The sequence below is a fragment of the Pan paniscus genome, chromosome Y (genome assembly GCF_029289425.2).
Source record: "Pan paniscus chromosome Y, NHGRI_mPanPan1-v2.0_pri, whole genome shotgun sequence".
NCBI classification, from domain to species: domain Eukaryota; kingdom Metazoa; phylum Chordata; class Mammalia; order Primates; family Hominidae; genus Pan; species Pan paniscus.
This window is the reverse complement of record NC_073273.2, coordinates 38,380,103-38,405,780: the sequence shown is the minus strand read 5'-3', so window position 1 is coordinate 38,405,780 and position 25,678 is coordinate 38,380,103. Positions and strand designations below refer to the sequence as shown.

The 25,678-nt window shown below is 39.9% G+C and overlaps 1 protein-coding gene across 1 annotated transcript in view; it reads right to left on the bottom strand.

Moving 5' to 3' along the window:
• The window catches only part of LOC129395521 (probable ubiquitin carboxyl-terminal hydrolase FAF-Y), a 177,214-nt gene that overhangs the window by 133,513 nt on the left and 18,023 nt on the right, over positions 1-25,678 (bottom strand). The window contains 3 exon segments of the mRNA XM_055106945.3: positions 806-954; positions 12,031-12,187; positions 19,509-19,554. Coding sequence (XP_054962920.3) covers positions 806-954; positions 12,031-12,126 — 245 coding nt within the window. The 5' untranslated portion in view covers positions 12,127-12,187; positions 19,509-19,554.

Here is a 25,678-nt window from a genome sequence, read left to right as displayed (position 1 = left end):
AAGTGATGCAAAGGGCACCACACACTCACCTGGTACATTCCTTACTTTTGTAAAAAGTTCAGCTTTCTGCAACTATGTCTACTGACAAACCCACTACTCCCCAGAAATAACTTTCTTTCATCTGTCCCTTAATCCCTGTACTAAGAAACAGCAAAATTCCCAAATATCTCTTTTCGTTTTTAAAAAGATGCCTCAATACATATAATCTATTAAAGGTAAACTGATTCTATCCTTTTTGTTGCTTTTATATATACAAAAAAAAAAAATCTTTTCTGTCTGCCACTAAGGATTTACTAACAGTTTCAGTTCTCTAGTCCTTATGAAAATTACACTCTAACAGAAATCAGCAATCGCTAAACAAAACAGAGAAAGAAGCAATACAACCTTCTGCAATAAGGTCTCTGCTGTAGCAAATGGACATTCCACAAGTGAGAAAAGTTCTCCAGAACTCTGGTATAAAGTTCTTATCAAAGAGAAATGTTTGTAAATATTCAAAACAAAATACCTACCTATTTGTCTACGCTAGAAACACAGGAAGGGTTCATAAAGCATCATTAATCTGAAACTGTATTCATATTGTCATTACCTTCCAATATTTAAAATCCATAAGAAATGCCTGCATTAAGTACAATGAGCTGCAAAGTGTTCAGCTAGGACTAAAATGTTCAGGCTATTAAAATAGTAAGACTTGAGACACTACAATCTACTCTTTTCTTTTTCTCATTTACTACTAGTTGCAATGCTGGAAGTAGTTTTGCTTTTCTAGTTTACTGCATCCATTAATAAAACATCCAAACAAATGCACCTGTTGATCATGTCATCCAGCTTTGCCAGCTCAGTATGTGGAAATGCAGGATCTTCATCTTCATGCTGTGGTGGGGCATCACCTTGCCCTTGTTCCTCTGGAGGAGGAGTTGCTACGGAATTCTCATTGGAAGAATCAGGTGATGAAGTCTTAATTAAAAATTAAATATTCCAAATTTAAACCACAGATTAAGGAAAAATATCTATTTTTAAGTGTCCATATATATGCCCAAATATTTAATAAAACTAGGGTCACAATGTTTATCTTTTTAAAATTTAATTTGGTTAATACAGAAGTATTTTCCCTCATGATTAAGAATCTTTTTTGTGGTGGGGGATGGAGTCTCACTCTGTCTCACCCGGGTTGGAGTGCAGTGGCATGATCTCGGCTCACTGTAACTAACCTCTGCCTCCTGGGTTCAAGCGATTCTCCTGCCTCAGCCTCCTGAGTAGCTGTGATTACAGGCACCCGCCACCACGCCCGGCTAATTTTTTGTATTTTTAGCAGAGACAGGGTTTCACCGTATTGTTCAGGCTGGTCTGGAACTCCTGACCTCAGGTGATCCACCCACCGCCGCTTCCCAAAGTGCTGGGATTACAGGCGTGAGCCACCGCACCCGGCCAATTAAGAATCTTAAAAATTAACTAATGGCGGCCGGGTGCGGTGGCTCACGCCTGTAATTTCAGCTCTTTGGGAGGACGAGGCGGGCAGATCATGAGGTCAGGAGATTGAGACCATCCTAGCTAACATGGTGAAACCCTGTCTCTACTAAAATTACAAAAACAAAAACGGGTATGGTGGCGGGCGACTGTAGTCCCAACTATTTCGGAGGCTGAGGCGGGAGAATGGTTTAAATCCGGGAGGCGGAGCTTGCAGTGAGCCGAGATCACGCCACTGCACTCCAGCCTGGGTGAAAGAGTGAGACTATGTCTCAAAAACAAACAAACAAACAAACAAACAAATTTAATGGCAACACATTACTGCAGGAGTTGACTAAGTAAAAATTAGAGGATATGTTTTTGTCATGTCTACTGTTAATAAATACATTCATAATAAACCTTATGAATTATCTCCTTAAGGATAGGATACTGAAGTAAAATGACTAACTAAACAAAATAAACTATTCCTTTTAAGGCTATATTCCCAAACTACATTATCAAAGATAACACTAATCTTCACCCTCACATGCACCTTTGTGTTTACAGTGTCTTCATCAATTTAGGTTCTAATAATTTAGTTTGACTATATACTACATAAATTCTGTACAAACCTGCTTTTTTTAAACTTAGATTATAGATTATAATTATAGATTCACAATCTGTTCCAAGAAAACTCTTCATTCCTTAATAATAACCAATAGTTTAGACACAAAAATTCCTAACTAGGGATTACAGGTTCCTATTGCTGTTACTTTTCTTCTTCCTCAGTTTCCCTTGAGAGAGACAAATAAGAAAAGGCAATGAAGCTGGATTCCTCAAAACATCAAGAATTAACACCTCATAATTAAAGAGATTAAAATATTTAACTTAAGCAACACATAAATTTCTTCCTTACAAATACCAATTATGTTTTAGGAAGATGAAATTGAAAAGCATGTCTGGAAGAGGACTGTATAGAATTGACCTCATTTCTTAAATGTTTAATAGAACTTTCCTATGTTTTCTTTATTGCAAGATTTTAAAACTGTAATTTCAGTTTCTGTACTCAGAACTATTATACTGGTGGTTACAAGTCTGTACTCAGAAACTGAAATTATAGTTATTTATTACTTTTTCAGTCTTTCAGTCACCCAACTGTCCTTCAACAGGCAAATGGACAAACTAGTACATTTATGCAATAAAATACTACTCAGCAATTGACAGGAAAAAACTTTTGTTGCGTGTAACAATATGGAAGAATACTAAATGCATAATGCAAAATCTCGAAAGATTAAGTCAGCATGATTTAGAAAAGACAAACTATGCGGTATGGTAGCTCACATCCGTAATACCAGCACTTTGGGAGGTGAAGATGGGAGGACTGATTAAACCCAGGAGTTTGAGACCAGCCTGGACAACATAGGGAGACCCTATCTCTAGTTAAGGAAACAAAAGAAAAAGAAAAAGGCAAAACATACAAATGAAGAGCAGATCAGCAGTTGCCAGGAACTGAAAATGGAAGACTTAAATATACAGGGGCAGTGCAAATAAATTTTTGTATTTTACATGTTCATTATACTGGTGGTTACAGTCTTTCATTTGTCAAACCCAATACCTGTATATTATGCATACATTATGTATAAACCAAGTGACGTTTACTGTCTGTAGCCAAACAAATAGAAATTTAAAAAGCAAGAGAAACAAGAAGCGTATGCACGTGGGTTTCAACTTCCAAGTCAGATGTGATACTTAGCAACAGATTACTGCATCTGCCTATAACTGAGAAGTGGCTAAAATTAATTGCTTGCTTAAAAAACTGCAGAAGCTACCTGGGTAAGAAAAAGGGAATACTCCAGAAACATATAGACAAGATAACTGCGATTAATGATTTCAATCCAATACAATTCTGCCTACAGTGGATATGGGCAGCAGGCTCAAAACTAGCTCAAAATCCACTGCAGATGCAGGTGGAAAATCACGGAAAATGTGGAAAGTCACAGAAAGTGTGGGAAGATGAGCTTCAGCATAACTTTAACACATTATTTACAAGGCTTGAAGCAGAAAGTTTGATTTCCTATCAGGATATAGGAAATCAGGATTTCCTATCAGGATATTATGCCATAGTTGGGAATAATAAAACCTAATGGTGGCCTCCAAAGAAGAGAGTGAAACATTTCAGCATTGTTTCGCTGAAACAATGGGAAGAGCCCCACTATGGTCTACTGAAAAGGAAGAACAAAATAGAAGACCACTGAATCTTACCTCTCTCTGATTCAACAGTCTCTAAGCTTGAATTAACCAACCCCATTCTGGCCAGTGAGAAAATGGTTATATTCTCTAAAATGGAAAGGTAATAATAATGTAAGTAAACTTTCAGATTAATGATGTCATATGAACATAACCCTTAGGTGTGTTTCTGGCCTAGAACGTACAGATAGGGATACTTTGGAAATGACAATGTGATTTGTGAGTCTAGGTCATGAAAGGTATCATGGCTTTTTCTTCCCTCTCTTTTAGGTCAATTTCTCTGGCAGAGGTTAACTGCCATGTCTGAAGTCACTCAGGCAGCCCTACGAGGGGATCCACATGGTTAAGAAACAGGCCTCTACCCAACCGCCATGTGAGTAAACCATTGCGGAAATGGACCCACCACAGTCACAGTCAAGCCTATCCATACATATCTATGATAAAGTTAAAGTTCATAAATCAGGCACAGTAAGAGATTAACAACAATAATTAATAATTTTTCCATGGATGGAGCCAGTTGAGGGGTGAGAGGGTTCAGGATGAAACCTGTGATCATGAGATACTAGATTTCTCATAAGGAGCATGCAACCTACATCCCTCGCATGCATAGTTCACAGTAAGGTTCATGCTCCTATGAGAATCTAATGCTGCCACTGATCTGACAGGAGTTGGGGCTCAGATGGTAATGCTCGCTCACCAGCCTGATGCTCACCTTCTGCTGTACGACCTGCTTCCTAACAGGCCACAGTGTGGTACTGGTCCGACCTGGGGACTGGGGATTCCTGCTGTACATACACAACAGTAGCAAAATACACATTCTTTGCAAGGGCACATGGAACATGCATCAGGATACGTAATGCCACAAAACGAATCTTAACAAATATAGGAAGACTTAACTCATAAAAAGTTTCTTTTCAGATCAGGATACAATTAAAGTAGAAATCAATAGCAGAAGAGGCCGGGCGCGGGGGCTCACGCCTGTAATCCCAGCACTTTGGGAGGCCGAGGCAGGCAGATCATGAGGTTGAGAGATCAAGACCATCCTGGCTAACACGGTGATACCCCGTTGTCTACTAAAAATACAAAAACAAAATTAGCCGGGCATGGTGGCATGCGTCTGTAGTCCCAGCTACTTGGGAGGCTAAGGCAGGAGAATGGCGTGAACCCAGGAGGCGAAGCTTCCAGTGAGCTGAGATCACACCACTGCACTCCAACCTGGGCAACAGAGCGAGACTCCGCCTCAAAAATAGAAAAAGAAAGCAATAGCAGAAGAAAAACTGAAAAATTCATAAATAAGTAGAATTTAAACAATACATCTTAAATGGCCCATCCATCAAAGAGGAGAAATCCTATAGAAACTATATAATATGTGAGGCAAATGAAAATGAAAAAATACCAAATTTATGGGATAGAGCAGAACCAGTGCTGAGGAAACCTTATAAAGTACTTTAAAAAAAGATCTCAAATCAACAACCAAATTTGCACCTTAAAGAACTAAAAGAATAACAAAATACATCCATGCTCCACAAAACATTTCATTCAAGATGAACTAAATATACAATGGTCATCTCATAATATTGCAATAGTCCATTTTTACTAAATTTTTTCTGTTTAGAACTTACCATTGTATTACAATTGCCTACCATATTCAACTCATGCTAACAGGTTAGTAGCCTAGGGCAATAACTGGCCTACATATGTAGTAGGTTATACCATCCAGGTTTGTGTAAGCACACTATGATGTTTCCAAGACAGTGAAATCACCTGACAATGCATTTCTCAGAACATATGCCTTCGTTAAGTGACACATTAAAGCAAAAGCGAGCACAGATGTAAGCAAAATAGAGAGTAGAAAAACAACTAAGAAAAACCAATGAAATCAAAATTCTGTTCCTGAAAAAAATAAAGAGCTGCTAAACCTTTAGCTAGATTGACTAAGAAAAAGAGAAGAGTCAAATAATTAATATTAAAAATAAAAGAGGCATTACTATGTATTTTATACAAAAAAGTTAAGGATTATCAGTGCATCCTATAAACCACTGTATCTCAGCAAACTGCATGACTTGGATAAAAGGACAAATTCCCAGAAGCATACAATCTACGCCAAGAACAAGTTATAAAGAAATAGACAATCTGAGTAGATCTTAAACCTCTGTGGCAACCAGTCCCAAGGTATGATAACCTCAACTGTAATTAAAGAATTATTGAAGGCTCATGCTGGGAAGTATGCAATGCAAGTTAAAAACCACTAAGAGGCTGGGCGTGGTGGCTCACTTGTGTAATCCCAACACTTTGGGAGGCTAAGGTGGGTGGATCATGACGTCAGCAGTTCAAGAGCAGCCTGGCCAAGATGGTAAAACTCCATCTCTACTAAAAATACAAAAATAAGCTAGGGGTGGTGGTGCTTGTATTCCCAGCTACTCAGGAAGCTGAGGCAGAGAATTCTTTGAACCTGGGAGGTGGTGGTTGCAGTGAGCCGACATCGCACCACTGCACCACAGCCTGGGAAACGCAGCGAGACTCCCTCTCAAAAAAAAAAAAAAAAAAAAAAAAAACTACTAAGAAGCCAAATTTTATGGGAATGAACAATTTTTTTTTTAACCTTTCCCTGAAAAGATAAGAAAAAGGTCCCTTGAGCTTCTCGGAGGGAAAGATGCAAAGTAGCCATTTTGAAATACATAAGGACATTCTGTTCTGTTAAAAGAAAGCCCTCAAGAGAAACTAGTTTATACTACTGAGGTTTTTTAATGACTAAGAGACCTAAAGGAAAAAAAATACTCAACTCTAGCCTGCTACAGCATTCTACATGGTAGAACTAAAAACTCCAATTCCAGCTCCCTATATCCATCATGTTCCATCTAAGCCACAGCCCAAAGGCCACAGGCTCACTACGACATTGAGACTTAATCATAAGATTACAGATTGCTTCCCCTACCCGAATACCAGTAGTACATTACTAGAGCCCATCTGCCAAAGTTCCTTTCTACATAGTACTTTATGTGCATCTCTGAAGAAAAAATTACAATGCATACTAAAAGACAAAAAAACTGTTTGAAGAGACAGAGCAAGCATCAAATTCATACTCAGATGTAACAGGAATGTTAGATTTAACAGATGGAGGCCGGACGCAGTGACTCAAGCCTGTAATGCCAGCACTTTGGGAGGCGATTGCAGGTGGGTAGCTTGAATCCAGGAGTTCAAGACTTGGCTGGGCAACATGGTAAATCCCCATCTCTACAAAAAAAAAAAAAAAAAAACAAAACACAAAAATCAGCCAGGCATGGTAGCACATGCCTGTAGTCTCAGCTACTTGGGAGGCTGACATGGGAGGATAGCTTCAGCACACGAGGGAGAGACTGTGGTGAGCCAAGATCCTGCCACCGCACTCCAGCCTGGGAAACACAGTGACAGCCTGTCTCCAAATAAAAAGATTTATCAGATGGAAATATAACTATCATTAATGCACTAAGGGCTCTAATGAATAAAGTAGATGACATGAGAAGATAGTTAATGTAAGCAAAGAGAGAGAAATTCTAAAAAAGAATCAAGGTAATACAGTATAGATCAAAAACACTGCAACAGGAATGAAGAATGCCTTCATTCCTGTGCATTTTAATGATGCACTCATTAAAAAATTAGACTTTGAACACTGAAAAGCAGAGAAAAATAGGCTGAAAATTAAAAAAAAAAAAAAAGGCCTGGCACGATGGCTGTAATCTCAGCACTTTGGGAGGACGAGGTGGGCGGATCATGAAGTCAGGAATTCGAGACCAGCCTGACCAACATGGTGAAACCCTGTCTCTACTAAAAATACAAAAATTAGCTGGGCATGGTGACGCGTGCCTGTAATCCCAGCTACTCAGGAGCCTGAGGCCGGAGAATCGCTTCAACCTGGGAGGTAGAGGTTGCAGTGAGCCGAGATCACACCACTGCACTCCAGCCTGGGTGACAGAGCGAGACTCCGTCTCCAAACAAAAAAAAAAAAAAAAAGAAGCAATTATAGCTAAAAAATGTCCCCAAATTAGTGCCATACAATAAACAAGAGATTCAGGAAGCTCGGAGAATTCCAAGCTAGATAAATGCCGAAACAAACAAACAAACAAAAGAGTACATCTAGAAATACATTCAAATTGCAGAAAATGAAAAATAAAAAGTTTGAAACATGCTACAGGCAAACATCTTACCTATAAGCAAAGCAATGATTAGAATTACGCTGGGTTTGGTCTAAGAAATCATATAAGCAAGAGACTGGAATAAAATATCTATAAGTGTTGAGAGGAAACAACTACCAATCTAGAATTCTGTATTCTGCAAAAGTATACTTAAAAAGTGGAGAAATAGAAACTTGCTCAGACAAAAGTTAAGAGAATTTGTTGTCAATGTATCTGCTCTGCAAGTTTTTTTGAGAGTAGAAAAATGATATACAACAGAAACATCTTCAAAAGAAAAGCATTCTGTAAGGAATGCATGAAGGTAACATAAAAACTCTTCTTTTTATCTTAAATGATCTAAGACATAATGGTTTCTTTAAAATAAAATTAGCAGCTGGGCACAGTGGCTTTTGTCTGTAATACCAGTGACTTGGGAGGGCTCAAGTGGGAGGGTTGCTTGAGTCCAGGAGTTTGAGACTAGCCTGGGAAACATAGTGAGACCCTCTACAAAAGTTAAAAAAAAAAAAAAAAAAAAAAAAGCCAGATATGTTGGTGCATGCCTGTAGTCCTAGCTACCTTGGAGGCTGAGGTGGGAACAACACTTGATCCCAGGAGTTCAACACTACTGTAAGCTAAAATCATGTTACTGCATTCTAGCCTGGGTTGACAGTGATGCCTGTCTCAAAAAATAATAAAATAAATTAAAATAGCATTAACAACAATGTATTCAATGATTACAGCTTACGTAAAAATGAAATGAAAGACAGCAATGATACAAGAACAGGAGGAAACAATTACAGATATTTTGTTATGATAGTACATGTACTCCACTTTGGAAAGTGGACTTATGGATTTGATATAAATGCATATTGCAAATTCTAGGGCAATCACTAAAAAATTTAAAACTAAAAAAAATAAAAGCCTATGATTAATAAGCTTAGAAAAGAAAAAAATATATAGAATGTTCAATTACAACCACAAAAGGCAGAAAAAATGGACACAGTAACAAACAATAAGGGTAACAAATGGAGAATAATAACAAATAGTGTAGTTACTAACACAACTATATCAATAATCATCTTCAATATCAATGGCCTAAATATACCTATTAAAAGATTATCAGAGTAGATCAAAAAACAAAAGTCAACTATATGCTGTCCATAGGAAACCCACTTTAAATATAAAGATGTAGATTAGAATTAAAGGAATGAAGAAAAACATACCAAGCTAATACTAATCAAAACAAAGGAAAATTAGCTATACTAACTTCACAAAGTGAACTTCAGTGTAGGAAAATTATCAGGAATGAACAACAACATTATATATGTGGTCAATTCAAAAAGGTGGAAATATCTTTAATGTATATGCTCCTAACAATATGGCCCCATAATATGTGAGGCAAAAAGTGATATAAATGCAAGCAGGACTAGATTGATCCATTAAGATAGTTTGAGAGTTCAACACTTTTCCATGAGAAATGGACAGATTCAGCAGACTATATCAGTAGAAACATAAAAAACTAAACAGCGTCATCCATCAACTGGATCTAACTGATATCTCTAGATTATTTCCCCCACAACAGTGAGTATACCTTCTTCCTAAGTGCACTGGGAACATTCACCAAGATAACCCGCCCAGTGGCCATAAAGCTCACCTTAATAAATTTAAAATAAAAATAATAAAACACATGCTTTCAGGCCACAATAGCATTAAACCAGAACTCACTAAAAGACAGTTGTAAAATCCTAAAATATTTGGTTACTAACGCACTTCTAAATAACGTGAGTTATTTAGAAGGAAAGAGAAAGGGCTGGTCACAGTGGCTCATGCCTGTAATCCCAGCACTTTGGGAGGCTGAGGCAGGTGGATCACAAGGGTCAGGAGTTCGAGAACAGCCTGACCAACATGGTGAAACCCCATCTCTACTAAAAATACAAAAATTAGGTGTGGTGTCGCACACCTGTGATCCCAGCTATTCAGGAGGCTGAGGCAGGAGAATTGCTTGAACCCAGCAGGCAGCGGTTTCAGTGAGCCAAGATCAAGCCACTGCACTGCAGCCTGCGTGACACAGCAAGACTCAGTCTAAAACAGAAAAATAAAAGACAGAGAGAAAGAAAGCTCAAGAGAAATAAAAATAAAATTTGTACAAAGTGAAAATTCAACTTAAAATTTGTGGAATACAGCAAAAGCACAATTAAGACAAAAATTTATACCATTGAATGCATATATTAAAAAGAAACTCTTAAATCAATAATCAAAGCTTCCATTTAAAAAAAAACTATCAAGAAGTACAAATTCCAAAGTAAGCAGAAAAAAACTACAGCAGGAAGGAAAATGACAAGAAATTAACAGAAAAATCAGCAAAACCATACACGCTGGTTCTTTGAAAACATCAATAAACCTCTAGCCAAACTAAGAAAAAAGAAGACACAAATTATTAATTAAAAAATTGAAACAAGGGACATATAATACAAATGCCATACTCATTAAGGGATCCCCAAGCCTCAGGTCACAGACTGCACCAGTCCGTGTCCTGTTAAGAACCAAGCTGCACAGCAGAAGGTGAGTGTCAGGCGAGCCAGCATTAGCACCTGAGCCCCAACTCCTGCCACATCAGCAGACACGTTAGAATGTCACAGGAGCCTGAACCCTATTGTAAACTGGATCCATGTGAGGGATCTAGGGTGCGTGCTCCTTATGAGAATCTAACTAATGCCTGATGTTCTGAGGTGGAACAGTTTCATTCCAAAACCATTCTACATCCCCCCATCCATGGAAAAATTGTCTTCCACAAAAGCAGTTGCTGGTCCTAAAAGGGTTGGGGCTGCTGCATTGAAGGATAATAAAGGAATACTATGAACAGCTCTATACCTACCAGAAATTCCTTTAAAGACACAATCTGCCAAAACTCAGAAAAGAAACAGATCATTTGAATTGGCAATATTTTCTAAATAAACAGTCAATAAATAACAATCTTCTGAAACAGAAAGCACAATGCCCAGAAAGGCTCAGTGGTAAATTCTCTCAAATATATCAATTCTCTACCATTTTTTTCCACCACATGGAAGCAAAGGGAATACTTTCTTTCTAGGCCATTCTATGAGGTCAGCATTACCCTCACATCAACAACCAAATATATTGCACGAAAACTAGACCAATATATCATAAACATAAATCCAAATATCAACAAAATACTACTTCAAGGAACTAGAAAATGAACAGCAAACAAAACCTAAAGAAACCAAAGAATGAATCTTAGAAAAAGGAAGAAAAAACACACAAATGGGAATTAAAAAGCCAAAACCCTGAAAACATTAGCTCAATGCAATTAATGAATCACCCTAGGAAAAAAGGCAAGAAAAAGTAAAGGCAAATTACTAACATTAGAAGCTTCATGTATCTTACAAAAAAATCTAACAGTATAGTAAAAGAAGTAATTATTTCCAAATAGGTCAGCACAGAACTTTGATATTAAATCTATGTTAAACCTTTTAGAAATATTATTTCACTTATCCTTGTTTTATAGATATGAAAACTGAGGCTTAGATATTATAGCAGTTAGAGTCATAAGATAATCTTATAAAGTGGGGTTTGAATATAAATAGCTGCCTGAAGTCTGTGCTTATAACTAAGGTTACAGGGACTAATTTAATACTTTTGCCCTCAGATTCACATGGGACCTTAGATACAGAAAAACACAGGGCTACACTCTCAACCATGTACAGTAATCAAGGTTTCCTTTCACTAAATGCCAGAGTCACTTTTTTTTCTTTTCTTTTTTTTTTTTTTGAGACAGGGTCTCATTCTATCACCCAGACTGGAGTGCAGTGCCTCGATCATAGCTCACTGCAGTCTTGACCTCCCAGGCTCAGGTGATGCTCTTGCGTCAGCCTCCCAGGTAGATGGGACTATCTGCATGTGCTACCATGCCCAGCTAATTTTTGTATGGGAGACAGGGTTTCACCATGTTGCCCAAGCTGCTGTTGAACTCCTGGGCTAAAGCAATTCTCTCTTTAGCCTCTGAAAATGCTGGGATTACAAGTATGAGCTACCACACTCAGCCCACAGTCACTTTTTTTCACGTGTAACTTAAAATAACCACATATTTTATGATTACTTTACAAATCATTCAGGACATGTTTCACAATTTTGTATTTCACAGTACTCAAAACAACAGTCTTACTCCTACCGGGTTCTGTTGGAAGAGATGCTGAGACTGGCCATCAAGAACCTGGCCCTGGCTGTCGTTCCCTCCTAGTGGAGAGCCATGAGTGATGGCTGTCATACATGACACAGCACAGATCTTTGCTCTTTTTTTTTTTTTTTTGTCTCTTTATGTAGTTGTCCTAAGGGAAGAAATTATAGTCCACATATAGAAGATGAAGTACCAGCATATATCAGCCTTAAAAATTTCCAATTCAAGGACAGAATATCTTGCAGAGACCATTTCATAACCTAAAAGGAAAAAAGGTACCACTGGCTTACATATTAAAAAGACCAGTAAGAGTCTGGGCATGGTGGTGCATGCCTATAATCTCAGCACTTTGAGAGGCCAAGGCGGGTGGATCACCTGAGATCAGGAGTTTGCAACTAGCCTGACTAACAGTGGTGAAACCCCATCTCTAATATAAAATACAGCTGGGTGTGGTGATGCATGCCAGTAATCTGGGCTACTTGGGAGGCTGAGACAGGAGAATCGCTTGTACCTGGGAGGCAGATTTTGCAGTGAGCCGAGATGGTGCCATTGCCTGCCTGGGCAACAAGAATAAAACTCTGTCTCCAAAAAACAACAAAAAAAGATGAATAAGAAATTATTACAATTTTAATATGTACACTAAAATCACCAGTCTTTACAGTTAATAACAGAGGATTATAAAAATGAGAGAAATAAAAAGCTAAATGTGTATTTACAGTTTTACTTCCCTTAAGAAATTCACACTATTGTACAAGCAGTTATGCCAGGAAACATGCCATATATTATATAACATTCCAGAAAAATAAGTAAGCTTCTTGGTTGTCATTTTTAACTTACAGAAGAATCTGTGAAAGGCCTATCAATTGCTGCCTTATATATACTGTGAAAATTTAATACCTAAACATAAGGAAACTAGTATTAGATTTTTACAAAGAATTCAAGACAATGCACAGTCAACACATCATTGTATCAGAGCATTATAAATGGCTTTTAAGATAATTTTTTAAGTGATTTAAATACAAAATTTAAAACTTTGGGGTAACTCTTCTTTGGAAAGGGTTTAAATTACACCATATTTCTCCAAAACCATCAAATCTGTCAAGTGAGCTCATGTTTCCACTTTGACAAGTCTTTTTTCCCAAGGTCCTTTTTAATAGTCCTTCAGGAGAATCAACAGTATACTCAAAGAATCTTAACAGGACTAGAGGACACAGAAATTTAATGGTTAGGGTTCACTGCAATCTGATAGGAGTATGGGAAAACGCCACCAAATCCTTTACATTCCATATTCATTAGTCCAGTGGTTTTCATACTAAATTGCAAATTAGCATTTCCTGAAGTACTTCTAGAGGACTGCTAATGTCCAAGTTCCAGCCTAGACCAAACAGCAAAACATCTGAGACCTAATAATCAGCACTTCTTTAAAATCTCCAAGCTTAATCTGATGTGTCACTGATTGAGAACTAGGTTTGTTTCCATAAAAATTAAAACTTGAGGCTGGGTGCGGTGGCTCACGCCTGTAATCCCAGCACTTTGGAAGGCTGAGGCGGGCGGATCACGAGGTCAGTAGATCGAGGCCATCTTGGGTAACACAGTAAAACCCTGTCTCTACTAAAAATACAAACAATTAGCTGGGCATGGTGACAGGCGCCTGTTGTCCCAGCTGCTCAGGAGGCTGAGGCAGGAGGATGGTGTGAACCTGGGAGACAGAGCTTGCAGTGAGCTGAGATCACACAACTGCACTCTAGTCTGGGCGACAGAGTGAGACTCCAACTCAAAAAAAAAAAAAAAAGAAAAAATTAAAACTTGAAATCAAAGCAAGGTAGAAAAGAATAATCAGTGATATCTATGTGTCCAAAACACACTGCCAAGAAAAAAAAGAGAGAGAGAAACAGAGTAAGGCACAGTATATAAAAAACTAAAGTAAAACAAATCAAATAAACAAAAAACCACACATGACCAATACATATGTGTATAACAAATTTAAGAACAGCACTTTTTAGAAGTCAGACACTATGTGAAACACTTAATTTCACTCAACAAATCCATTTAGTAGTTGTTATTAACCACCTTCACAGGTAAGTAGAAACAGAGAGTAAAAAAAAGTAAATTGCTGGGCCAGGTGTGGTGGCTCACACCTGTAATCCCAGCACTTTGGGAGGCCAAGGCGGGCGGATCACCAGATGTTGGGAGTTTACGACCAGCCTGACCAACATGGAGAAACCCTGTCTCTACTAAAAATACAAAATTAGCTGGGCATGGTGGCGCATGCCTGTAATCCAGCTATTTGGGAGGCTGAGGAAGAAGAATTGCTTGAACCCAGGAGGCAGAGGTTGCGGTGAGCCGAGATTGCGCCATTGCACTCCCACCTGAGCAACAAGAGCGAAACTCCATCTCAAAAACAAACAAACAAACAAACAAACAAAAAAGTTAATTGCTCAAATCAGTACTTAGTGGAAAAAGGGATTCTAACATAGGAAGTCTGCCATGATTAAACCGCTACACACATACCCTTTCAATCTCATTAATAATCAAGACAAAACGTTATAACAATGCAATACTATTCTGTTTTTCCTGACCATATTCATCAAAAAAAACTAAAGACTGGTAACTAAACATTTAAGTCAGACATAGATTGTTCTTTAATAAATAAAATTGAAAACCAAGTTACAAATTAATATTATTCCATAAGGGCAGGATTGAAAAGAAAATGGACAAAAACCAAACGTGAAGTATATACACACACATAAATCTACCTCTATATGGTCATCTTATATAGTCTTCTCTTTCATTGTTTTTTGCTACATAAAAATTCTCATTCAAAATGTTTTATATGAAATACGTTTTAAAACAAACTAGAAAAACTCCCTCCCTCCCATTTTCTATTTTAGTTCTGCTGCTAATAAAAATGACTTAATAAGTTTTTCCTGCAAGTAAGAAAGAAACCAGCCACTTCACTAAACACTACTTCAAACTTGCTCATGTCTGTTCCTTTTGTCCCTTACCTGGGGGCTCCTGATCCCACATATATGCCCCACTTACGAAAAAAACCTTGCTCTAATCTTCTCTCAATTTTTCTCAGTTTCTTCCTGGATTCACTTTTCTTAGCCTATAAAATATGTTCAAGGATCCCCTACTGAAAGCCACCCAATATCTGAACTTCTTCTTCCAGAAAATTCTTGAAAAAATGGCAATGTCTTTCCTTTTCCTCATCGATTGCCTTGTATACAAGCTGCTTTAAGTGAGGATGGTGTAAGATCTATGAATGACTTAGGAATTAATAACCAATTGCTCTAAAAGCATATGCAAGCTTTCTGTGGAGTGCATTTTTTTTTAGGGAGGAGAGAGATGAAGCATAGTCCAACATCAATTTACTATGTAACTCTCTACAGGTCACAAGATCCTACTGCAGTTATAACCAGAAACAAAATACAGAATATATACCAATGAAAATGAAAACAGAATGAAACTACTTATCGCTACCAAAAAATAAATAAACAAAACACAAAAGGCAGTAAAAGAGAAAATAAGCAAAAATCCACAAGAAATACAAGGCAAAAGTAACTAACTGACAATAGTTAATACTTTCCTTTCAGTAAATACTTTAAGTGTAAATGGATTCTCCAATCAAACACATAGATGAGCTGCAAGGATAAAAAAGCAAGTTCAACCTTATCCTTCCCTATAAGAGACTCACAAGAGTCCTACAGTAGACTATGTGATCAAAGAATAACCATAGCTTCAAAGTGAAAAAATGGAGAAGGATATATCATGCATATAATAACCACATGAGAGCAGAGTTTGTTATATTAATATCACACAAAAAAGACTAAATAAAAAAATTCCACAAGAGACAGGGAAAGACACAATCATAAAAAGGTAATTCATTAGGAAGGTAAAAAACTGTAAATATGCAACAAAAAGCAGAGCTCTAAAATATATAAAGCAATATTGACAGATTAAAGGAAAAAATAGATAGCAACAAAATAATAGTACAAAATTTCCCTAACTCACTTTCTACCCAACCAGACCAAAAAAAAAAAAAAAAAAAATCAACAAGGAAATAGAGGATTTCAACAATAAAACAATTAGACATATGCTGAACACTAACCCAACAACAGTAGAGTACACATTCTTTTCAAGCGTATATGGCACATTCCCCAAGACAAACCTCATATCAAATCAAGTATTAATAAGATTAAAATAACAGAAACAACATAAGGTATCTTTTCAGAAAACAATGGGATGAAAATAGAATCAACAGCAGAAAGAAAACTGGAAATCCACAAATATGTGAAAATTTAACAAAACATTCTGAGCCAATGGGTCAGAAAAAATTAAAATGACAATTAGAAAATATATCGAGAAAAACTAAAAATAAAACATACCAAAACTGATGGGACACAGCAAAAGCAATGCTAGAGGAAAAGTTCATAGTTTTAAAGTTTATAAGTTTAATACCTGTAAATGCTGGCCTTAAATCTGAAATTAACAACCTAACTATAATCTTAAGGGAGAAAAAGAACTAAACCTGAAGCTAACTGAAGAAAGATCATAGCAGAGATAAATAAAATACAGAATAGAAAAAAAAGATCAACCAAATCAAAAGGAGGCTGTTTGAAAGATCAACACAACTGACACCACTACTTACATAAAGAGGAAAAAATAAAACCTCAAATAACTAAAACCAAGACTGAAAGAAGGGATATACAACCAATGCAAACAGAAAAAAAGAGTCTAAGAAAATACTTTGAACAACTATATGTCATTAAATTAGATAAGCTACAAAAAATGAATGTAAGTTGCTAAAAACACTCAATGTACCAACACTAGATAATGAAGGATTAGAAAATCTGAACAGATTTATAACTAGTAAGGAGGCTGAATCATTAATTAAAAACTTTCCAACCAACAAGTCTGTGATCACGACTTCACTGAAGAATTACACAAACATCTAAAGAATACGTATCACAAATCCTGAAAGTCTTCCTGAAAAATAAAGAAAACACTCACAAATTGACTTTGGAATAAAGGTAATGCAGGCCTCTTAGACTAAATCTGCGAGTGTTTTCTTTTCCACTTTCTTTTCTACTAAAAAGAAACTACAGACCAACGTTTCTGATAAATATAAATGCAAAAATCTTCAACAAAACACTAGCAAACCAAATTTAGCAGTATCATGAAAAAATTATAATCAAATGGGAATTTTGCAATGCAAAATTGGTTCAATACATGAATACCAATCAATGTAATATACCCTATCACCAAAAAAAGGAGAAAAACCACATGATCTTTATCTTGATGTAGAAAAAAAATATTTAACTAAATTCAACAACCTTGTATTACCATTCAACAAAACAGAATGTAAAAAAAGGTCACATAGCCAGGATGGTCTCGAGCTCCTGACCTTGAAAGGTGAAGCCAGCTGTACTTCCTGGATCGAATGGGGACTTGGAAAACTTTTCTGTCTAGCTAGAAGATTGTGAACGCACTATTCAGCACTCTGTGTCTAGCTAAAGGATTGTAAATGCACCAATCAGCACTCTATAAAAATGCACCAATGAGCACTCTGTGTCTTGCTAGAGGATTGTAAATGTACCAATCAGCACTCTGTAAAAACATACCAATCAGTGCTCTGTGTCTAGCTAGAGGATTGTAAACACACCAATGAGCACTCTGTAAAACGCACCAATCAGCACTCTGTATCTAGCTAAAGGATTGTAAACAGACCAATCAGCACTCTGTAAAATGGATCAATCAGCACTCCATAAAATGAACCAATCAGCAGGACATGGGCAGGGACAAATAAGGGAATAAAAGCTGGCTACACCCAGCCAGCAGCAGCAACCTGCTCGGGTCCCTTTTCATGCTGTGGAAGCTTTGTTCTTTCGCTCTTCACAATAAATCTTGCTGCCACTCACTCTTTGGGTCCACACTACCTTTATAAGCTGTAACACTCACCATGAAGGTCTGCGGCTTCCTTCCTGAAGTCAGTGAGACCACGAACCCACTGGGAGGAATAAACAACTCCAGACCCGCCACCTTTAAGAGCTGTAATGCTCACTGCGAAGGCCTACAGCTTAACTCCTAAAGTCAGAGAGACCATGAACCCACCAGAAGGAAGGAACTCCAGACACATCTGAAAATCTGAAGGAACAAACTCCGAACACCATCTTTAAGAGCTATAACACTCACCGCAAGGGTCCGCAGCTTCCTTCTTGAAGTCAGCGAGACCAAGAACCCACAAGAAGGAATAAATTCTGGACACAACCTCACATGTTAAAATCCCATCTCTATTAAAAAAATTTTAAAAATTAGCCAGGCATGGTGGCAGGTGCCTGTAGTCCCAGCTCCTCGGGAGGCTGAGGCAGGATAATGGCGTGAACCTGGAAGGCAGAGCTTGCAGTGGGCCAAGACTGCGCCACTGCACTCCAGCCTGGGCGACAGAGCAAGACTCTGTCAAAAAAAAAAGTCATATAAGACAAAGAAGAGAGCAAGACCTAACTTCATACCAAATGGGAAAAGGCTCAAAGCCTTTCTCTAAGATCTGGAACAAGACAAGGACCCCTCTAATTCAACATAGTATGGAGAGTCCTAGTCAGAGCAAAGAAAGAAGAGATAGATATAAAATGGCATCCAAATCAGAAAGAAGGGAGTAAAACTGTGCCTATTCAGAGATGACATGATATTACATGTAGAAAAATCTATAGAATTTAAGCAAGGAGACAAATGACTTATACTAAAAACAAACAATTATTGCAGAGGGAAAAATAACTAAAGACAGAAATACAGGCAAAGACCTCTAATGTCCAGGTATTACAAGACTTACTACTGTTATCAGTACTACCCAATGTGATTTACAGATTCAACACTATCTCCACAATATTGTTTTGCAGACAGAAAAATCCATATTAAATATACCCTCAAGGAACCTCAAGTACTACACACTTCTACTGTTCAAATTAGAACAACAAAAATTTCTCATAACATTTTTCCCAAGCAGGCTACAATAGATAATTCCCTAGGCCTCAACATAGGTACCCTTAGCTTGATAGCCAAGGCTTGCCCCAAACACTGAAACAGGCTTACAGATATATCCTTACAGCAAGGACAACTGCTAGCAAAGAAATCAGCCCTGCTGTCAGCAATCATGTGAGTAAGCTATTGTGGAAGTGGATACACCAGCCTTCAGATAAATAACTGCTACCCACAAAAACGAAAAGATATGTTTGTTGTTTTAAGCTGTTAAACTGTGAGCTATTTTCTTATGAAGTAAAAGACAAATATCCTGCCCCAGCTTAGTAATTAACTCAGTGACAAAAAAGAAAAAATTGTATTAGCTGCCCCTCTATCAGACCATGGTAGTCTCATAGGTCTCTGACTGTTCAATTTTATTCCACAAAACATTTCTGTAAACATCTCTTACCCAAACTGCTAAAACTATTGTTTTAATTCTTCAGCTAGCGACTCACCTCCAACACATCCTCCACACAGCGACCAGAATTATCTCCAAGCTCTCTGCAAAACAAAAAGCAGATTTCATCATGAATCCTTTCTTTTAAAAGGAAAAAATCTGACTTCAGTGCTTAAAAATAAAATCTCAGTGCCTTAATCTGGTACTTGAAATCACTTATGACCCAGTCTCATTCAAACCAGCTCTTAGTTTCACGCTCGCTAATTCCCTCCTAAATATCTGGTGTGTCTTCCTCATTCTATTACTATTATCACATACATCCTTTAAACTGTTTCCCTCCAGTGGAAGTATCTGACCTAATTTATGGAATCACCAAAATACCACAGTTTTTAAGACCAGCAAACAGTATTCCACCTCAAACTATGATTTTCTTCACCTCTTCTACTATTCCACATTTGAGACATGTATTTTAACACAGCAGTTATCATATTGTATAAATAAGTACCTATTTAGCCACTAGAACTAGAGCCTTAAAAGTGGAGACTAACCATTTTTACATCATGAGTAAATGAATACAATTCATAAGCTGCCCAGTAATGACTAAGTCCACATCTACCACTTTACAATTTCAGTGAGGTTAAACAATCTGCTAATTGGTAGAAAAGCTACAATGGCAAATCTAAGTTTCTTAACTAACATCACAACTCTGTTAATCACTACACTCTCTCAATCAGTCAGAAATGCTGCTGATACACAAGGGTCAGTTTCACCTCTGAGCCCAGAAAAGTCTTTCCACACCATCTATAAAAACATTGTTTCATTAGGTTTTGTAATGGAATTACCACTGCAAAAATACGGAGAAATAAAGTTCAATTATTCAACAGTCTGATAGTTACAGAAGCCAGCCAAATGCCTAGACAGGGGCAAGTCCCTGGTGAAACCCCACCTGAAAGCCAAAAACAGGCCACAGGCTGAAAGACTGACTGCTAGTCCTGTATGAAACACAACCCAGAATGAGAACCTCTGTTCCTTTTTGCCTGCCGTTTCATTCATGATTGATTCTTTCTGAATAGTATCTTTTAACCAATCGAATGTTGACTTTTCCAGTACTACCTATGGCTTGCCCCTCCCCAATTCTAGGCCCATAAAAAGCCCGACTCAGCCATATTAGGGGGACCTTCCTGCCTTTGGGAAGGGGGACAAACCCCTCGTCCCTTTTCAGGTTTGCCTGACTAGTTCGTCACTCAATAAAACTTCCCACCTTGCTCACTTTGTTAGCACATCCTTATTCTTCATGGGTGCGGGACAAGAGTTTTAGAACCACCAAAAAGGGGTACAAGCTATAACACAGGTGAGCTGGGGCATGCCAGCATGGCCATGCAAGGCCCAAGCAGGGCATCACCAGCCAGGGTTCATCAGCTTACGAAGTGACTGAGAAGAAAAATCCTATCATTTTTGGGTCTCACTCAGGATACCTGAAGGGTGAGTAAATGTGGACCTAAATTTCACTTTTTTTCTGTGAACTCTTGTCCTCAGACATTTTTCTGAAGGCAGATGAAGCACCAAACCTCTGGTAAGCTAGTTAAGAACAGTGGTGCAACTACAGAGGATAGGATGCTAGAGAGGACCCTCCCCCATCACTCTTGGGGTTAGGGAATGCTGGCCTCATTCAATTCCCATTTTTCCTGTGGCATTTGTCTTCTTGTTTTTCGGGGATGTTATGGTACTTATCTCTTTTACTGTTAGATCCTCTCTCAAGATTCTTACTTCGGGATAGGGCCGCCGCCAGAGACCACTCGACACGGAGATTACAGCAAAGAGACACTCTTTATTACTAGCGCGCTAGGGTCCCCAGCGTATGAGGCCAGGAGACCCCGAATGACTGTTACACACTGCTTATAAAGGCAAAAACTACAAATTCAAACAGGGGGAGGTTACAAATTCAAACAGGGGGAGGTTACAATAAGCTGATTGGGTCACATATTTGAAAAGTCTTAGGGCATGAGGTTTGGAAGTAACTGGTTGGTTCTAATTATGGCCTGAGCTAGCTGTCTCACGCTGGTTGGTCAGGGGGCTTATAGGCGGCAGGAGGTATTTCCTGGAAATGTTTTCCTGCTTTAGTTCCGGGAACATTGGGGGGCAGAGGGGCTCCTTGCCCTACCCTGGGCATCTGGTGTCTTTGATAGCCATTGACACACCCTGACTCCTGGCCATCTGGTGTTTTTCTAGTGGCCATCTGGTGTTTTTCTAGTGACCATCTGGTGTTTTTCTCTGGGGTCTCTCATTCCCTCCTCTTTTTGTGACTTAGAGGCTCAATCTTGAGTCTCTTCGTTAGTCTTGACTGCCTGGTACCGCTGAGTCAGGACCATAGCATGCACTATATTTAATCTGTCTTTAATTAGAGCAAGCAAGCGGTTAAAAATGCAGGGCCTGAAAGTTAAAATAAGCATAAACAGAATCAGGGGCCCTAGGATAGTGGAGATGAGAGTACTAAACCAGGGGGATTGGTTGTACCAAGTTTCAAACCAGTTTTGTTGGGATTCTCTTTCTTTCTGTCTATCATCTAGTCTTTTTCTAAGTTTGGCCATAGAGTCTTTAACTACTCCGGAATGATCAGCGTAAAAGCAACACTGCTCTTTAAGGGCAGCACAGAGCCCGCCCTCTTTTAGAAAAATTATATCTAGTCCCCATCGATTTTGGAGTACTACTTCGGACAGGGAGGTTAGAGATTCTTCAAGTTTGGTAATGGAGTGTTCTATGGCCCTGAGGTCTTCATCTACGGCTGCCCTGAGTTGTTGTAGGTGGTAGCTGCCATGCACTAATGCTGCGGTTCCTGTCCTGACCTCAGCCGCTACTCCTAATCTTAGCATAACAGCGAGGGTGAGGGAAACAGGTTCTCTCTTCATTCTAGTGAGGTATTTTTGCTCAAACTGGGATTTAAAAGACTCTCCAGTTTGGTAATAAACTTGGGGCACAACTTGTACTAATATACAGTAATCCTCACTGTCGTTGAAGACAGCTGTGGATACACAAGGGGTAAGTCCGGTTTTGCAAGCCTACCAGTCTGGCCCGGAGGGTATTAGATAGTGGCTAGTTCTGGGTACTGCCAGGGTTTTATTACAGAGATGTTGGTGACTGGGGGGCACCTGGCCTATACAGGTTCCCGACCCTGACACTTCTGCTAGGGTAAGTTTCTTGTGCTGGTGCCATGCACATCCAAAATGACTAGTGGAATTAGTAAAATTACTAACAGAGGCAATACCTTCATAGTAAGGGGGGCCTGTGGCCAGGCAGAGCCAGCAGGAGGTGGTGGATTCAGGCCTTGTCTGGTTCAGGGCGAGGTAAGCGCCTCTGATGAGTTTGAAGAGTCTACTGGTTGCTTCCAGGTCGGGAGGCAGGCGGGTGGTCCCCGGGAGCGCCGAGGGGGCCCTTGGGAGTGCCGATGGGGATTCGGATGGCGGAGGAGATGGGGAAACGGTGGTCGGGACTTTTTGCCGGCTCTCTGACTGAGAAGGTGCCCTCCCTGTTAGAACCGGGTTTGGCCTTACTGGGACCGAGGCTGAGACCGGGTTGACTAGTAGCCTAATTTGGATAGGGAGTCCAAATGCCGGAGATTGGTATAAATTTAGGCCTCAAATTAGTCCGGTTGTCCAACGGGGGTCAGTTTTTGCGGCCTCCTCAAATTTGACACAGATTAAGTTACAGGTGGCCGAATACCGTGTCCTAGTGCATGGCTGGACATAGGACATGGTCACATACCAGGGTTGGGTTTTCCATTTCCATTCTCCATCATTAGTTGTTACACATGACCAACTTGCACAGTATAGGGACATTATTTCACCACAGGTCTTTTTCATCGGTCCTGTCCGAAATCCAGGGCAAACATAAAACCCGTTTCAACTAAGGGAGACCTTTCTCGCTTGCTTTCTCCACTCACCACCTTCCATTTCATTTATCATGGCTATTTTGTCAAGATTAAAGTAGAGGTCGGGGAACCAGGTGTTTAAAGGGGCTATATGTGAAGTCTCGTTGAGGACTTCATGGGTTTCAAAATTAGTTATTTGCCAAGTCAATCGATAGGGTTGATGGGGGTTGCTGCTTCCCATAACCCAGGGAAGGAAAAGGGCTAACAGTAGGTGGGGGGTTAGACACGGGAGAGTCTTATCTTGAGGGGGTCCCTGGAGCGACGAAGTCTCCATTTCTCAGGCGATGCTGATTCTGGCGCCTTCGGAGCAGCTTTCACGTGGGATGCGTGGATCCAGGCGGCGACCCCGTCAACTTTCACGGCAGTGGGTGTGGTGAGGAGAACGATGTATGGTCCTTTCCACCGGGGTTCTAATCCTTGGGAGCGATGTCGTCTGACATAGACGGAGTCTCCCACTTGGAAAGGGTGACTGGTTTGTGGGTGTCCAGGCTGGTACAGTTCCACCAAAGGAGCCTAAATTTGGGCTTGCACCGCCTGTAGTCCTTTTAGCCGAGCCTGCAAGTCAGTCTTAGGGTCAGAGGGGGAGAAAGAATCAAGCAAGGTTTACAAGGGAGGTGGTCCCCCGTAGAGGATTTCATAAGGGGTGAGCCTAAAGTGATTAGGTGTATTTCGGGCCCTCAAGAGAGCTAGGGATAGGAGACGTCTCCAATCTTTTAAGCCAGTCTCTAAGGTCAATTTTGTTAAGGTCTCTTTAATAGTTCTGTTTATCCGTTCTACCTGTCCTGAACTCTGGGGCCTATAAGCACAATGAAGTTTCCAATTAATCCCCAGTATTTTGGCAAGTCCTTGACTTACCTGGGAGACGAAGGCTGGCCTATTGTCTGACCTAATTACCTTGGGGAGTCCGAACCTGGGGAAAATTTCTTCCAATATCTTCTTGGCCACTATGTGGGCCGTTTCTTGCTGGGTGGGGTAGGCTTCTACCTATCATGAAAAGGTGTCTACAAATACTAATAAATATTTATATCCCGCATGGTGAGGCTTTCAGTAAAATCTACTTCCTAATAGGTCCCAGGGCGGTTGCCCCGTGTCCTTATCCCCGCCGGGACTCGCGTGGCCCCGGCGTTTACTTGTTGGCAGGCCTTGCAAGCGAGCGTTACTTGTTCCAGGAGGGTGCCGACCCTGGGGATTAGGAAGTCAGTCTTTTCAATGAGAAGTTTTAGTTTTCTACTACTTAGATGTGTCCAGGCGTGCATCTGCTGCACCATGGCCGTGGCCTCTTTTCGTGGGAGAACTGTTTTCCCGTCTTTTTCCTAATTTTTAGTCTCTTGGTTTTCTATGGCTCCTAAGGCTACTGCCTCTTCCCGGTCCTCTGGTGTATAGATATAACTTGTGGGAGGGGATATCCGGTCAGCCTCTCTGGTTTCCGAAACTAAGGTCAATGTCTCTATTCTAGCAGCCTGCTTGGCCGCGTGGTCAGCTTGCCTGTTACCTTGGGCGACGGGATCAGGTCCTTTTTGATGTCCAGGACAATGAATTATGGCCACCTTTTTAGGGAGGAAGAGGGCCTTCAATAAGGCGATTATTTCAGCCTTATTTTTGATTTATTTTCCTTCTGATGTTAGGAGTCCTCGCCTCTTGTAAATGCTCCCATGGGTGTGGGCTGTTGCAAAGGCATACCGACTGTCTGTGTAGATGTTAGCCTTTTTCCCCTGCGATAGCTCCAAGGCCTTTGTTAGAGCAGTTAGTTCAGCCTTCTGAGCAGACGTTCCGGGAGGCAGTGCCTGCGCCTATATCGTGGCATGTCCATCCACTACCGCCGCCCCCGCCCTCCGGGTACCTGCGTCCATGAAGCTGCTACCGTCTGTGTACCAAGTATGGTCTGCGTCTGGGAGTTTGTGGTCCTGGAGGTCTTCTCGAGTCCCGTGGGTCTCCGCCAGCACTTGTCGACAGTCATGGGGGCTCAGCGGGACTTCCGGTACGGGTAGCAAGGTGGCAGGATTCACAGTGACCGGAGGGCCAAAGCGGACGCGGTCCGTGTCTAGTAGGAGGGCTTGGTAGTGGGTTAGACGAGCGTTGGTGACCCAACGGTCCGGGGGCTGCTGCACTATGGCCTCCAAGGCGTGCGGGGTAATGACAGTCAATGGTTGCCCAAGGGTTAACTTAGCAGAGTCTTTGACTAGCATAGCGGTGGCTGCCATAATGTGGAGGCAAGGGGGCCACCCAGCCGCCACAGGGTCCAGTTTCTTAGATAAGTAGGCTACTGGTCTTTTCCAGGGCCCCAGTTTTTGGGTTAAAACCCC